The 16,857-nt window shown below is 37.8% G+C and overlaps 1 protein-coding gene across 1 annotated transcript; it reads right to left on the minus strand.

The window, feature by feature from the left end:
* Positions 1 to 680: 680 nt before the first annotated feature.
* On the minus strand, positions 681 to 6,186 carry pdx1 (pancreatic and duodenal homeobox 1). Its single transcript, XM_068032837.1, has 2 exons — positions 5,787 to 6,186; positions 681 to 1,096 (listed from the first exon to the last, which is right to left on the minus strand). Exons 1-2 carry the CDS (start codon positions 6,184 to 6,186, stop codon positions 681 to 683), a joined length of 816 nt encoding a protein of 271 aa, XP_067888938.1.
* Between the last annotated feature and the right edge of the window lie 10,671 nt (positions 6,187 to 16,857).

Consider the following 16,857-nt stretch of genomic DNA (forward strand, 5'->3'; position numbering starts at 1 on the left):
CTTTTATTGAAGTGGTTCGTTAGGTCTGCGAGCAGCTGAAATGGAATTGCATACAATCTATAACAATATGAAACAAATGTAGCAGTTTGTTTTTCCGATAGGATTACAGTTGAACATCTTCCTCTACACACGTTAAAACAACATACAGGGTACGGCAATATTTGTATACATACACCTTCAAATATATCGTCTTCATTTGTAACCAGGGACAACACCTGAGTTTATACCGCTGAAAAAAAAATGTATAAGGCTCATTATTCAATAACTAGGGCCATTAAACAAACAGTTCCATTATAATTAACAGGACGAGACCAAATAAAAATAATTGACTACTGTTTCTGCATAAGATTACTTGAAACAACACAAACACAAAATTATATGTCTTCTTGAAGTTGACTCTTATTTCTTAACAACCCAGCCAGTTTTCACTCGCTGGAATATAAATATGGCATTCCAATATATTATTATACTACGACTCAATATTCAAATTATAAAATAAATGAATTACAAATACTAGCTCTATGTCATTGCTGTCACTGAATGCTGTAGATAGGGAAGTTATTGGGAATCTTTGTGGGAGATTTCAGCCTATGCAATTAATTAAAAGTATTTTCTCGTTGTAAGTTCCAATTAAAATGATTTTTGCTGTGATGTTATTAAATGTTCTGGCCAGTTTTACTTTATGAATTTTTCACGGAGTCTCTAGTGGCTGTACCTTGGCTCCTTAAGGAAGAGCAGGGGGTGCTCGCTGGTTGTGAAGAGGAGACACTAACAGACAGCAGATCTCTTCCAACAGGATTATTCACGCCACAGACATCCTCCTTGAGATCACCAGAGGAGACAACAGAGTCCTGCTCAGGAGCGCCATTCCTCCCTCTCTTCTTATCCTCCTCTTTTTTCCACTTCATCCTCCTGTTTTGGAACCAGATCTTTATGTGTCGCTCGGTTAGGTTTAACATGACAGCCAGCTCCACTCTGCGGGGTCTGGAGATGTACTTATTGAAAAGGAATTCCTTCTCCAACTCAAGCAACTGAGCTCGGGTGTAGGCAGTGCGCGTGCGCTTATTTTCTTCCTGCTCCACCATAAAGGAACTCCCTAAAACACAGAGAAAGTTTTAAAATCCACTTTCATTAAAACCCTCTTTCATTTCCCGTTTCTTTCGGCGCATTTTTAAGCTGATTGTTACAAGAAAGTATGCACATTGTAGTCAACTAACAATATTCAGCCAAAGGAATTAAAACGATTCCATCCTGGCTGCACTCCACCTGAAATTACGGAAATACAAATTTAAATGAGGTTAAGGAATAGCTGGAAACACGCATTCCCATCCATTATTCCTACCTACTCCAAACACGTTTCTATGTGTGGCAATGCTGGTAACACCCTGGTGACAACGCAGTCCAAAAACACACCAGGGCCTCATTCCCGTTTATGTAAATCGTTTTAAAAATCAAGAACACCCCCAGAGGATGATCTTTCTAACCGATGTGGGACAGTTCCTGTTTGCTTCTTTACGGCGCATTAGGAGGTTAATAAGCCAGTAATGAGCTGCATGAGACTCAAGGTAGAAATTCAGCCGAAGTTTCAAGACGTTTATTGGAAAGTATCAATGAAGTCTACTTCAGAATTTTACTTCAGCAACTCTGCTTTATTATTAACACAATGAAAAAAAATCCAGTTTTAGTGCACTAAAACCAGAGGCAAACACAAACCAGGTCTCCGGTGTTTAAAAGGTTGGATTTTCCTCGCCGAAAAGGTGTCATTTCTAGTGAAGAGGCACGGAACTTTCCAGTCACCAAAATATTTCATGGTTTTGGTTTTTAGGTAGATCAAAAATTCAGAAGAACAAAACTATAAAGACCAACGTACTTTCTTTTCGTCTGCACTTCATTTAAATAGCAAAGTGATATGAAGCCAGTCATACAGAAGCGCCTTATGAGAATACCCCAAAGATGCCGAATGAAGCAATTCCTGGACTCCCTAAAAACTTAAGCCGTAAGTGAGCTAAATACTTTTCTCGCACTTTAAAATAGACACATATTAAAGTAATTTCAAATATCCTTCTATTGAAATTAATAGCAATACGGCTTTCACGATAATTCATTGACAGGTGTTATGGAAGATGTTTGATTGGGAGGATTTTGTTCATTTATAATGAACGCACAGCTTAATATGGCACGCGTTAAGTTGCGTTTTCCGCTGTGCTTCTAAACTTTCTCTCCCTACCTGACTTTGAAAAGGGTGCATGTATGGCTATCTAAATATTTGAAAGTAAATCGTGTATATAAACAAATATAACTAAACACCAAATTAGCTTTAAATTGTATATTTGTTAAAAGTGACACATTGCTAGGCAAATGAATTAGTTTTCTGATATAAATTTGGGGATCGTTGCAATTCAGTTTGAATGAAAAATGTATTAAGTTAAATTCGTCATTCCACGTCAACACTTTCAACAACCGTATCTCAGTAAAACTGGCACATTATAATTAGCATTTTGTTGCAGATGTCAATCTCTTTCCAATTCTGGATTTTACAGGACAATTATTTCTACTGCGAATCGTTCCAAATTAATAGGCCAAGCAAGCTTTCAATATCAAAGTTAATTCTATAACTGAAAAGACTTGTTTACTATCATATCTTTTAAGATGTCCTGAATATCCAGGTGATATGAATTGACACTGAAGTCCGAGTAGAAAGGTGTTCTGTAGAGCTGCTATTAACTACGATAAAAAAATAAATCGAAGCGTGTATATTTTATAGTCATAAAGGAGAGAGTCAATAAATGTGGTTCTACAAATTAAGCAAAATATTTTTATTTGAATAGTTGGAAAACTGAAATGTCCTATTGTGCGAAGGGCGGCTGGAACTCCCAAAGCTAGGAGACGTATTCCAACCTTACCAGCAGCTTCCCGCCAGCGTGGAGCAGTAAAAATGGCCATGAATTAAATCATAAAAGAAAACTACTGCGATAAGGAAAATATTTAATTGAACCATTAGAAATTCGCTACGTTAAACTATGGGTTAGAGGTTGGCGTAGTTAATACTTGCTTTACACGCTCACTTGCTGCTTTGGACAACGCGAGATATGTTCTGACAACCGAAAGATGACTTACAGGCGCCAGAAACTTTTAATTGCTACTGGAAATATCTAGATATTCCGAATCAAGATGGTGACCATGTTTAAAGGTAAATTTTCATCACTCAACAATAGCCTTCAGCTATGCGGCGGCTTTAATCTGAAGCTAGGAGCTTTCACTCTTTCGCTCTAATTGGGCCATTTCGTCGATGCAGTTTTTTTTTCTGCTGATCTGATCAATTCACTGTTTCATGAACTCGTTCATTCCTAATGTAACAACGAAGGCCTGAAAATGTCCACAAACACGTTTCTTTACAGCAGGGTAGCGTCAGATTGCAGCTCAATTGTAATCCGACCATCATTGTTAGAATTTATTATTTATCGCTTTTAACTATAAACCAAAAGATTTAAGGGTGATCTGATCGAGATGTTTACAATGTTTAAAATGTTAAGGATGTAATAGAGGAGATACAAAGAAATCATTTCCTCTGGTGGATGAATCAAGAAAGAGAGGACATAATCTTAAAATTAGAGCTAGGCCATTTGGGAGTGAAATCAGGAAGCATACCTTGACACAAAGTAGTGGAGATCTGGAATTCTCTCCCAAAAGTCTGTGGATTCTGGGGTTCAAGACTTAGATTTATGTTAGGTAAGGGTATCAAGGTATATGGCGCAAAGACGGGATCTAATCGAATGGGGAACAGGCTGGAGGGACTGAATGGCCTACTCCTGTTCCTAATGTTAGGAACGGTGCTGTGAAATGTTCAAATTATTTATTTATCTTGTGAAGCAGTTATTTGTTGGTGCTCTTGTTATCTGCGGTGGAAGGCGTAATTTGGAGAATCGCCATGTAATTGCCACGTGTATGATTTAACTCATTTTACTTGCCATAAAATGTACATGCTCTGCATTCTGATAAACTAATCAAAATACACAGTAACATCACGACATTAGTAGTTTGGCAATATCAGTTAAGATCATCTTTCGTTGTTTAAAATTGATTTTTGCAATTCATCAGAACTAAAATTCCAAATGTAGAAGTATACACCCAGGCATGTTAAACTTGTGTAATATTCTCGATTAATTGTTGGAAACTTTTTTCTTACAGCTAAAAATTCAGTTCGATAACACAAAGTCGTAAACCAAGTCCCGGGTTTGGAAATATAACCCACACGTAAACTAACAGAAGAAAAAGAAACAGCGGTTTGATTCTGAACTGGGAAACACCGAAAATCAATCTTTGAAGTATATAAAATTCTTAAAAGGCAAATTGCTTCCCGGAACAGTGGTGATTACCTTCTATTTGCTGGTTACTGATAACATTTGCGCTAAATAGACAGCAGTAAAATGAAAAGAAAATCTTTTAAAAGCGATACACCATTTTCGAGATGCGTAATTTATACCAGCGGGTTTACAGAATTATTGCATTTGTTTTAACAAGACTGCCTCCGTTGAGCACATAATCGCTTCAGACATGGAGAAATAAACAAGTCCATTTATCTGTTTGGTGAAATGCTAAGCATTTGTTGAGACTCCTGTTCCAGTTCACATGTGTTTGGTTATGTAATGGGCTGCGATTTCACTTTTATGACTTGATGCAAACAAATCTAGAGTAATTATACACATATAGATCCCTTTACAACCAGCAATCACATCATCACCCGGATGCGCTGCGATTTGCGGCTGAATTCAATTTGTAGCTTGCCATAATTTGATTTTAAGTTGCTCCCAAAATTAGATAAATCTTGAGTTTTCAAAATGTTCGTCTTAGTTCAAATAAATTTATTCCAGCTCATATGCACGTTGTCAAAGTCAACTATTGACCTTGTTCGATTTTCAGTTTCAATGACCGAACTAGGCTCCAATTCTTCCGTTAGTAACAACACACAGGCGAAATTGGGGCATTGTTGGTTAAAACATATGTGTGGAAGAAAATGCCGTTTTCTTTTCAAACTGAGATACCTGGTTACTGTATTCAGTTCGACTTAAATATTTACACGTGTTTTGTTTGGTGCTAAGTATTTGTTTGACAACTTTTACAACATTTCCTGCCTTTTTTGTTTCATGTTCCAAATACTGTCCCACAAAGAAAACTCCAAACTTACACTCAATCCTATTGGTCTCTGTTTAAAAATGCATCATAAATCTTTATAGAATTATTTTCCTGAAGCAGGTTTGGTTATCTCGAAGTTGTGTAATTTTGATTGTTAAAAAAAGGCAATTAACCAAAGTGATAACGAGAAGTGAATATTGTCACTGTTGTTTCAGCAGCAGTTTGATTACTAGGATTAGCCTTGTTTAAGGAGACGATGAACATTTTCGTTTAAAATACCATAATTATAAAGGCACAGTTTTGATTTTAAGAGGCATGTACAAATTTGTCGTTTAATGTAGCATAAGTATGCTCTAATGACCATCATTTTCACTGACAACTTGAAGTGTTAATTGATTCTGCTATTATAGTAATCAATGCCATTACTTCTGTCATCAACGATAATTAGAACATAAACATACTCTTAACGTGCCAATACTATCGATAGCATTAACCAGGGTGAAATGCCTATAGTAATGAATGATGTTTAGCACTTCTTATCTAATGCTTGCCCTAATCTGTAGTTTAATTATTTTCTTGGGTTATCGTCAGCTTTAAAAAAAATTCCCGGTCATTAGAAAAATAATTGCCTCTCAGAAGCCTTGGACACTTACCCGGCCATTGTCCTTTCCAGACATGGGCATGCGACTTGGTCGACTTCATCCACGGGAAGGGCAGGTGAGTTCTGTTGGGTTCATCCAGGGCACCCACTTCGGAGCCGCTTCCAAAGCAAGCCCCTTGGTGGGCGTGCGGGTCAGGGTGTTGTTGCTGTGGATGAAGATGCGAGACTGTAGGATCCTCTGATATCGCAGGTACTTCGAAAGGAGAAATATCAGCGGGACTCCCTTGTTCAAGTCCTGACAAGGAAGGGTTAGCATATGAAGTCTGTGGCTGTCTCCCTACATAGAGACATGCTGGTGGGCTTTGATTATATTCCTGGGCTTGTGATCTCTGATAAGCGCATGAATCCTTATACATTTGAGCCGGGGCATAATAATGTTCCTCGCTATTCATGGCTACTAGTGCATAAACAATTGAAACATAAGGATGCCAGTGTAATTTTACAGCTTAATAGCTCTGCCTAGCTTGATTCACTAATCAAAATAGCACCTGACGCTCTGTTCTGCTCCGTGGAGAACTACGAATATGTCATGTGACTTGGTTCCTACAACCTATTGGACTGTAATTTCATCAGAACACTCGGTCAACTTCACCCGTCTGCGGAGTCCATTTACTTTCCATTTAGTTTAGTAACAACGGAAACTTGTGTGAATGCCAGGCGATGTGCCCTTCTCTCTTCCTAGAAATACTTGTTTTTATTCAAGAACGATTTCTGTGCTTTCTCAATCGAAACACAGATGGCAGGTATACTGGCTACGAATTAATTCTTTACCTCATTCCAGCGTAATCAGCAAAGTTACACAAATATGTTGAATTTTAAACATTTAACTTGGGAAATGTCTGACCAGATATGAATAGTATCTATCAGTGATAGATTAGACAGGGCAGTGTTATCGCTTGCTCAGCGACTGGGAACCACAATAGCAAAAAAGTGCTTTATTTCTAACAAACGAAGATTAGCTACTGTTTTCTTCACTGATCCTTTTTAACTGACGAGGATTAACACATCTGCGATTAAATCCTTCAGCAGCAGGTCCACATGTGACTTTGCATATATGCAGGCCCTTTCAATTGGGTTTGAAATAATGTGGTATGCACATATAGTTCCAGCATTAATGTATAGACTTGTACCGCTTTTAGCTTTTTGATTTAACTTTTGTGTGTATTTTAGCAAGTTTGTACACCCTCTTAGTTACACCTGGTGGTTCTTTTATTCTTTATTCCAGCTGCTTCATTTCTTACTTACACACCTTCACGTTAGTATCTTTGTTGAATTATTGATCTATTTCTTGCTGTATTTTAACTTTTCTCCCACTTTACCTGTCACTTGCTTCAATTTTTAAAGTTTTAAACTTCGACCCGATTAATTATTGACTTTTGATTAGTCGACTCAGTTAAGACATTCTGACAGGAGTATTATAACATTGAAAGAAATTGGCATCATATATAAATTTTAAGTAGCTTTTTTCATTCGTTTGCTCTGGCGATGACCTTATTCTTTAAAATCAAATGGCAAACGGCCGATTGATTATTTCCAGCTTTTTTCTCTATAATTCACAGCTCGTGTTGACCTTTCCGGGTGATATGGTAGAACTTGCTCCTGGTTGACTTGGTGACCAGGATATGAGGAGGCGGGGAGCTACTGCAAAGGACAAAGATCGCTTCAGTACCTGTGTTCACTCACGCTTTCTCACACAGAGACTATTTACTTTGCTCTCCTGCTGTAATTGCACATTTCTGCAGATTTTTACCCATTTAAACGCTTCATTTAACTCCATTTTCTGCTCCTCGTTAACTGATAAAAGGAATGAAAGAAAAACATATTTCCTTAAATAGTCAACAAATTTTGTTTATTTTTAAGCCTGTCTTTTACTAATTTAGCCAGATTGCAATACTTAATTATACTTTTGGCATGAATTTTACGCCATTCTGCATGGTCAAGATTGCATCAGATTAAACACTCCTCGGCAATTTTTGAAACACACACTGTCTCTCCGTAAAAGCTTTATCTATGACTTAGTAAATATTTACGGAAATTCTGTTCATTTTGCCCTGCAGGCTGACGGAATACTTTGGAACATTTACAGGAAAAGTATGTTTTAACGATTGTAAACGACTCACATTGAATTATAACACTTGTCATAATTATACAATTTGATATGATAAAAGTAGAGTCCATTACTGGTCAAATGTGTTTCCGCCATCTGAATCCATTCGTCTTTACCGTAAAACGGAAGACTGAGCATTTCATTCAGTATTGAGCCATTAACCAATTGCTTTCCCGAGCCATTAAACACCAGCTCTTATGGATAAATAAACAGAAAAGGCTGTAAACCAATTACTGAGGATAGTGAAAAAGTATTTTATTAGCTGGAATTACAGATAGACACTACACAATTCTCTCATTCGGGTAAAAAAAAACAAAAGTTTAAGATATTGCAACTCAATTTAAAAAAACTCATTGAAACACTTTCTGTGCATTATAACACGAGGTCGGTTATCAATGGTTTAATAGTCTGTCATTTGTAAAATAAAGCTATTATAACGTGAGAGACCCCCTATGGAACTGCTGTACCGCTAACAGTCCATTTGCAATATATACAGTTAAAAAAGTAAAACTGAAATATGTTTTAAGCAGATGTTCTGATTATATTTTACAATGTTTTGCAGCGGTCTACAATGTAATCTATCCACTTAACCAAAGAAGTCAGAAGTTTCAAATATATTTTAGTGTTGGCTTAGTCATCTGAAAGAGAATACTTAACCATCTGCACTGCAAATAGACATGCTGTTCCAGTTGCTGCGTGCTGTTAACATCTAGTTAGTAGAGCTAGATACTGACCAAAATATTGTTTTAAGGGAAAGTGTATTGACATGATTAGGTGCTGTAACATGCAAAAGGAGGGGCGGATTATAACGTATGCGGCGGTTATACTGAGTTACTCATCTGGGATGGGCCGGTCAGGAACTAAGGCTGATGTTGCATTGACAACTTTTGCATTAATACCTGAACCTTTAGAAACAGCTCCAATTGGATTATGAAGCCGCTAAAATGGGCGATAGAAATTTACATTTAAAAGGGTCCAATTGTTAATAAATGGGACATTTTGTTTGTAATGTCATGTAGTTAATGTTTCTCCCACACAGTTTACTATTTACTTCAGCGAGGTTGCTCTGGCGGCCTTTTACGAGTTTCCTATTGCCGTCGCGTGCTCGTTCGATCAACGGTTGTCGCATTATATTCATTTCACAACTCAACACAATAGTAAGAAAAACATGAAATTCAACGTGTTTCAATTGTGCAGATTGGATTTATAAACGATCACTCTGGATTTTGTGATGGTAACTGTATGTTATACAAATATTGGACACCACCGAGGACCATGAGCCAACCTATCCATCGGACCGTCGCATCAGTGAGCTAGAATTCAGGCCATTATTGTGCTTTAAAGGTTACGGCTGTGGCCAATGCAGCGATAGTCCGCCAATTTGTTTGATACTACTTCGTTGGCCTTCCATTGCTCGTTAAGGCGGTTGGTTCACACCCTTTGCGCAGAAGGTTGTGTCTTCTTCTTTGGCCTCCTTGTCTCGAAAGACAATGGGTCAGCGCCTGGAGGTGGTTAGTGGTTTGTAGAGCAGCGCCTGGAGTGGCTATAAAGGCCAATTCTAGAGTGACAGACTCTTCCACAGGCACTGCAGATAAAATTGGTTGTGGGAGCTGTTACACAGTTGGCTCTCTCCTTGCACTTCTGTCTTTTTTTTCTGCCAACTGCTAAATCTCTTGGACTCGCCACTCTTTAGCCTGGAACAATGTCAATCCCTGCAATCATCCCTATTATCTAATATCTTGCTGTAACAAAAGTTCGACATCAATATGCTTATAATCCCAGCTGATTGACTTCTGAAAGCTATTTTCAATAGCTAAACTGAATTATTTTACACTAGGGACATAGTACAATTTAGTTCTGATGAACTTGTACATGCCGGTTTCCCTGCTTGACTCCCATTTCAGTGTTTATGATTTAGTGCTATTCACTACTTCGACTAACTGCAATCCACTAGAACTGCAGGATGTGAATGAAGTACCGGGTTCAAGTTTGACCTCTTCCATGACTTTTTCTTCGAACATTTTCCATGTGGGATTTGGCAGTATTGGGTCTATGTATGTAGGCGACACTGTAGAAAACAATAATGCAGAAATTTAGGAAACCGAGCAGAAGTGATAAGTGGACACATTACACTGTAGGCCCTTCCAAAACATTGCACAATATATCATAAAATGTGTTAAAATGTATTTCAGACATACTCTTAATAGCAGAATATATATTAATACTTTAGGAAGAATGTCAAAGCCTTAGAGCTTAGAGGGGCAGAGGAGATTTACTAGAATGGTACCAGGAATGAAACGGTTTACCTAAAGAAACTGGAATTGTTCTCCTTAGAGCAGAAAAGATTAAGGAGAGGTTTGACACAGGTGTTCAACAATATAAAGGATTTTAATGGATTACATAAGGACACAGTGTATCCACTGGTGGAAGGGTGGCTAACCAAAGGACGCAGATATAAAATAATTGACAAAAGAATCAGAGGTAAGTAACGTGAGGGGAAAAATACACAGCAAGGTGTTATGATCTGGAATGCACTGCTTGAAAGAGTGGTGGATTCAATAATATCTTTCAAGAGGGAATTGAATAAATATTGAAGGGGAAACATTTGCAAGGCTATGGGAAAAATCAGGCAAGTGGGACTAATTAGATAGTTCTTTCAAAGAAACAGTACAGGCATGATAGGGTGAATGGCATCCTCCTGTGCAGTGTCATTTTATAATTCTATGATTCTTTAAGTTTAGCTGATAACAGTTTATTCAATGCACAACTGATACTGAGAAAACTGTGTAAGGAAACAGCCTGTTTATTAATAATGAGACAGTCACCTATGCATGAGAAGTACACTTTGTCAAGAAAGCTGTTCCTTGCTCCCAGAACATTTCAAAGATTCACACAATCAGTTTCCTTTTTCCCCCAAAAAATTGATACAGGCGTTTTGACAAAATAAATACCACTTCTGTAGATATCAAGAAAACTTCACAACAGTTTTTACAAATATTCATCAGTGATGTAGCTCAAAACCCTCACTATATGGAGAATTATGGAATATTTTGGAGAGGGGAACATTTATTTGCCTTTATGGTCTCACAAGGCTCAGTTTTTGACCTCCTCCTCCTCCTCATCGACAGGCTGTCCCTTGGTGACATCATCCCAGATATGGTGTCAGCTTCCATATGTATGCTGATACACCTAGCTCTCCCTCACCACTATCTCTCTCGATAGCTACATTGCTGTCAGACTGCTTGTCCAATATATAATGTTGGATTAGTTGCAATTTCCCCTATCACCCTTGCCCCAAACTCTGTACCATTGCCACTGATTCTATTCCCCTCCCCGGCCACTATCTCAGGCTGAATGAGATTACTTGCATTGCCTTGTCATCCCATTCGACCTCAAGCTAAGCATCCCAACCCATATCCTTTCCATCTGAAAGGCTGCCTACTTCTCCCTCTGCATCATCGGCAGCTTCCACTCTTAACTCAGCAGACAGCCCCATCCATGCCGTTATCACCTTCAGACTAGACAATTAAAATGCTGTCCTTGCTAGCCTATCATTCTCCACTCTGCATAAATTTCAGCTCATTTAAAACTCTGTTGCCTGTACCTTTCTCACACCAATTCCACTCACCTATCACCCTGTTTTTGCTGACCTGTATTGACTCCCAGATGCCCCCCACCCACAATTCTTCCCATTTAAAATTCCCGTCTTCATATTTAAATCTCTCAATGGCTTTTCCTCTCACTATCTCTGCAACCTCTTTCAGTGGCACATTGTACTCACATAACTTTCCATTCATCTGACTCTAGCCTTTTCTGCATCCCCTTTCTTCCTCCCATATTGGTGGCTGTACGTTCAGCCATGTAAGGTTCACCCGTCTGGAATAACCTGTTTAAACCCCTGTGTCTCTTTATCTTCTCCTTAAGACCCTTCTCTTTGACCAAGATTTTGGTCACTCCTCTGAATAATTCCTTCTTTGGTTCCACAACTATTTATTTCTGATTAGGCCTCTGTGCAAACCTTGGGACATTAAAGATGTTACATAAATGCCAGTTGTTGTTGCATCCCACATTGCCCTCATAGTGACTTTGTATTCCACACTGACTCAGAATGAAGACCATGGGAATCAGCAGGGGTAACCAGGTAACTGCCAACAGGCTGAATGCAGTAATCAAGGACAAGGCCACTATGAGCTGTATTATGATTAATGTGATCATATTAACACACACAACAATATTGAAAAGCTGTGCACAGATTACATTCTGGAAATTTAGGGTGAAAGGTTGTGCAATCTAAATGCACATATTTTATGTGCAGAAAACAAATTACCAGGATGGCATAAAATTTTATTTGACAGCAGCTGCAACATGTGCAAAAGAAAAATAGCAGTGAAAACACAAATCTTCAGAAGGTGATGAGGACTTTTCCGAGTCTTGAGTCCTAGAACTGATCTACTGCACTTAGATATAGTCACCAGTTAGCACCATGCCCTTCAATAATAAACTACAAATTACAACATGCCACAAATAAAAGAAATAGTGAATTGCACCTGTTCAATTGCATTTTATTTTGACAGAGCTGGATAGGCTTGATTTATGTAGCGAATATACAAAAGGAGTCTTATTTTCAATTCAACAACGGGTATTAATGTGCAGCCATAGGTTATGCAGTAGTGAAATAAATTATGGGTGAAGAGGACACTAAAATTTGAACTGGCTAGAAGGGAGCTGCTGGTTTTTTCAAGCTTGCCTTTGGGACATTATTGAGCAGGCAGGATTGAGTAATTGATGGGTTGTCTGGATAGTGTAATACAGCAAAATGTGTGTTGCTCCCCAAAGGTAACTGATGATTTGTGTTGCTTAAGCAACGCAAAATACTAAATAAGAATGGCAGTAGGATTTCTTAATAGAAGTAGTTATTTCAGAGACATTTCCAATAGAATTGGATTCAAATTCTAATCTTCACACTAATGTAATAATGGACATTTAATGAAAAATATGTATATATAGTCTTATTGTCATCGCCATATGAGAAGTAGACTAGTCTGATCAAGGCTGAAATTACATCATGACCGTAAGAATCAAGTGTATGTAGGTTGTAGCTGTTGGTTAAATCCCGATGTGAGATTATTGTCTTGAAATCACTCCAGGGTATTGTTTCATAATATACTGTATACCACAAATCTCAGCGAGTAGCTTTACTTGGGTTTTAGTCTTTTTTTGCCACAAATGCTGTCAATATGCATGACCGAGACCTGTGCACTTGTGTCTTTGTATCCACAGTGAACAATTAATGATTGTGACATAATCAGAGTAAATTGATCAAAATATGTGTTTCATATAGCAACAATTGAACATATTGGTTTGCATTTTATTTCAAATTTTGGGGTCAAGCAAAAGATTTTTATTTCAGAATAGGAAAAAGCAATGATGGCGTGAAATTTATTAATGGGGATTACAGACAACGATTCAAATAAATTATTTAGTTTACTTACTAAACCCAGATTCCACATAATGAGCTCAGCAGAGAATGCAAGGAAAATACAGGGAGTTACATGAGGCTCTATAGTAACATACATATGTGTGTTGGCAAAAGCAAAAGGTTGGTAATGCACTTGCAGTCCTTTGCCAGAACTTAGAGCCCCCTTTTTGTAATATCAGTTTCATCCACAACTATCATCGCTAATGACATTTATTGACGAGGGCTGTTCCCAAGCCTTTTATGTTTACAGTGCTGTCTAAAAGAACTTTGTGGCTTTTGGACTTGAGTATGCATGGTTGGTGGTCGGGGCAATGGAACAGAGGAAGGCTTTCATGGAAAATCATTTTGTACAAAATCTCATTATCTGTTTTCAACAGGTGTTAGAATTTCAATTAGTGGTCTTGTAACTGTTCTCTGTGATAGTATTAACTTGACCTGATAAACTGCACACTTTAAATACAAATTGTGAAATACTTTTTAAAATATTCAACACTTTAAATGTTTCCAGCACCATAATATCTGTATCGTCCTCTGCAATGCCTGCACAAGCCACAAGTATTTTTTGGTTACCTCGTGGCTGGCAAGATGTACATATGCAGTGTATGAAATTGTTTTGGAAGATTCCTAGCCATCAAGCCATAATTCATGCCTAGTGTCAAAATAAAGTTACAAGGCAAGTAGAATACAATTTGCAACAATGTAGGCCTCACAGTCACAGTCAAGACACCCAGAGACCATACTAAGGGGAAGTGAGATGCTTCCTAAGAAATGGAAAGAAAATAGGGCGAGAGAATGCCAAACTGCTGTAATCCAGGTCAAGAGGAGAACTGGTAGACACCTAAATATGTTGACTGTCTTCCTTCTTCATCAGCGATTAGCACTTAGTATGGGAAGATGCGAAAAGATCATCTGGTCCATTAAGCCAACTCCACACAGTTGTGATGCCTAAAGCATTATGATTATACATCTCCTGCCTATCAGCAGCCTCTCCTGGGAGAGGCAAAAAATGGCCAATTAGGGAAAAACTCTGGAAAATTGCTCTCAAACCCCCTAAGCTCGTCCAAGAAATTACATTGACTATACTTACATCAGCTAGTATTTCTTCTTACCTTTAGTAAAATGTGGACAAGATTTTAACTCACTCTAAACCCACTCACTCCATTCACAGGGTTAAAATTGGGCCTCGTTATGATCTCCACCCAGACAGGAACTCATCAAGCTCTCATTGAAGGTACACAGAGAGTCAGCACAAACCAGCAACTTGTTCTATAGATCTACTATCTTTTTGAGAAAGGAAGAACCACCTAACATCTAACCTAGCCTTATCCATCCCTGTTTAACTTAGATGCAGTTGTTCAAACTAACAAAATGAAAAAAACACTATTATTAGAAACATAATCTAGTGCTTTAACTATTTTATATACCTCTCTAACAAATCACCCTGTAGTCTATGCATATCCAAACTGAAAAGACCCTGCTTTTTATGCCTATCTGAGTAACTAATGTTGTTAAGCTCAGAATTGTTCTTGTGGCCCTTTTCTGAACCTAAAGCCTTTATATCATCCACCATAAAAGGGGACCAAAATTGAAATGTAGTATCCTAAATGTAGTCTTGCTAATGTCTTGTACAAAATGGTGACCTTTGTTTCATGTTGAATTGTCCTGCTATTTACAACCTAATACCCTATTTGCTTTGTCTATGGCATCTCATCATTGGGTATAAGCCTTTAGAGAATTATACACTACAAGACCAAGATCTTTTTCTCACCCAACCACTTTCAGTTCTGTTGTAAAGTGCAAAGATACTTGGGTGTTGCACCTGCCCAAATTTAACACTTACATAAATGTTTTTATTATCTGAAAACATGCAATCCATCCCCCTAACATATATATCTAGGTAATTTATGAAAGATCTAGAATAATGGTAAAGAATCTGCTTATTCGATAGGATGAAACATAAAGAGGTATTCAGGGATATAGTTTGATACTTGCGGTGGCATGCACAATTTTGTGCACTATTAGACCTTCATTCGTACCTCATTTCAAAACCTCTCTTGGAAACACCAGTCTAGTTTTGTCTGTTCAGCAAAGTCTCAGTTCAACCTCAGGATTGTGAAATTTTGACTCCATGCTATTACAAACATGAAGACTCTGCATCAATATGTTAACTCTTCCTGTGGTTGGATTGATAATTAACAAAATCTGGTTGACCGCACCTTTTGAAGATTTATCTGACAACCACTTCACCACTTCCAATTCCATTCCAACACACAATCCACTGTTGACCTGATTGTTCTCTCTGGTCTAGATCAAAATTTATCAACTTAAGTCTCTACAATCCAACTGTTCCTCTCCCAGCATCTTCAAGCCTTCAAGTACTTTCATATACATAATTATTATTTTGAAACATATGAAAGCAATCAAGTGTAATTAAAATTAAATATAAAAAAACAGCCAATGCTGAACATTTTCTTATGTAAGTCACTGTATTTTATGTTAATTCACTCTATGTGAACATTTGAGACATTTCTGAGAGATATGTCAAGGCATCGTAAAACTGCAAGAGTTGCTTTCAAGTCCTTTATCTCTGTAATACACTTAGGGTATGGCCTTCTCGAGTTTGGGCCATGCTTGCTCTATAGAAGGTAACATAACCTTCAATGGGTTCTCCTCCACTATTGGCCACTCGGCTTCATCTTCAGCTGCCAGCTCTTTAACAATGACATGCTATGCTTTAGTGACATTATCAGGAAGCAGTGTGTCGGCTTCCAAATGTACACTGTTACGACCGAGGCGGGAGTAATGCACTGTCAATTCAGTCTCATTACTCCACAGGTCATGGAATCTTATTAAAGTTTCCCCACCTATCGGAAATTAGTCAAATTAAACACTTTATTAACCCCCCAGAATAAAACAGATCAAACCAAATATCTTTAAAAAAACAAATTAACTATTTAGTAATAAACTAAATCTTAAACAGTATTGAGATAAACCTACATCTGAAAGACTTTATAACTTTTTATTTTATCCTAACCTTCATGCACACACACATACATTCAAAAACCAATTAGTTAACCAATTTTAAAAAATGATGTTTCTTAGGAATAAGCAAGTAGCTGGATTGTAAGTCTTTGTGGTTACATTCCCAGTTGGTGAGGTGTCTGAGAGTAGAATAGTCAGATGCCACACAAAGTCTCCAGGCGAATTTGATGAACAGTGTTTAAGGGATAGGCATTCAAAGTACTTTGTTGCAGCAGGCATCACACAGTTCTTTCAACAAGGAATAAAGCAACCCGTCTATTTGGATTTTGAAATTGGTAGTCTTTTAGCAGAAACTTTACTGAGAATTCCAGCAAACACAAACAGACAACAGAGATTCACTCCTGAAGCAGAGACTTCTTAGGGTTTGGAAGTTAAAAAAAGGATTTTACTACCTCCAACAATGAAAATGTTCTTTTCCAAAGTTTTTTCTCTCCT

Source organism: Heterodontus francisci, chromosome 6 (assembly GCF_036365525.1).
Source record: "Heterodontus francisci isolate sHetFra1 chromosome 6, sHetFra1.hap1, whole genome shotgun sequence".
In the NCBI taxonomy this organism is placed as follows: Eukaryota; Metazoa; Chordata; class Chondrichthyes; order Heterodontiformes; family Heterodontidae; genus Heterodontus; species Heterodontus francisci.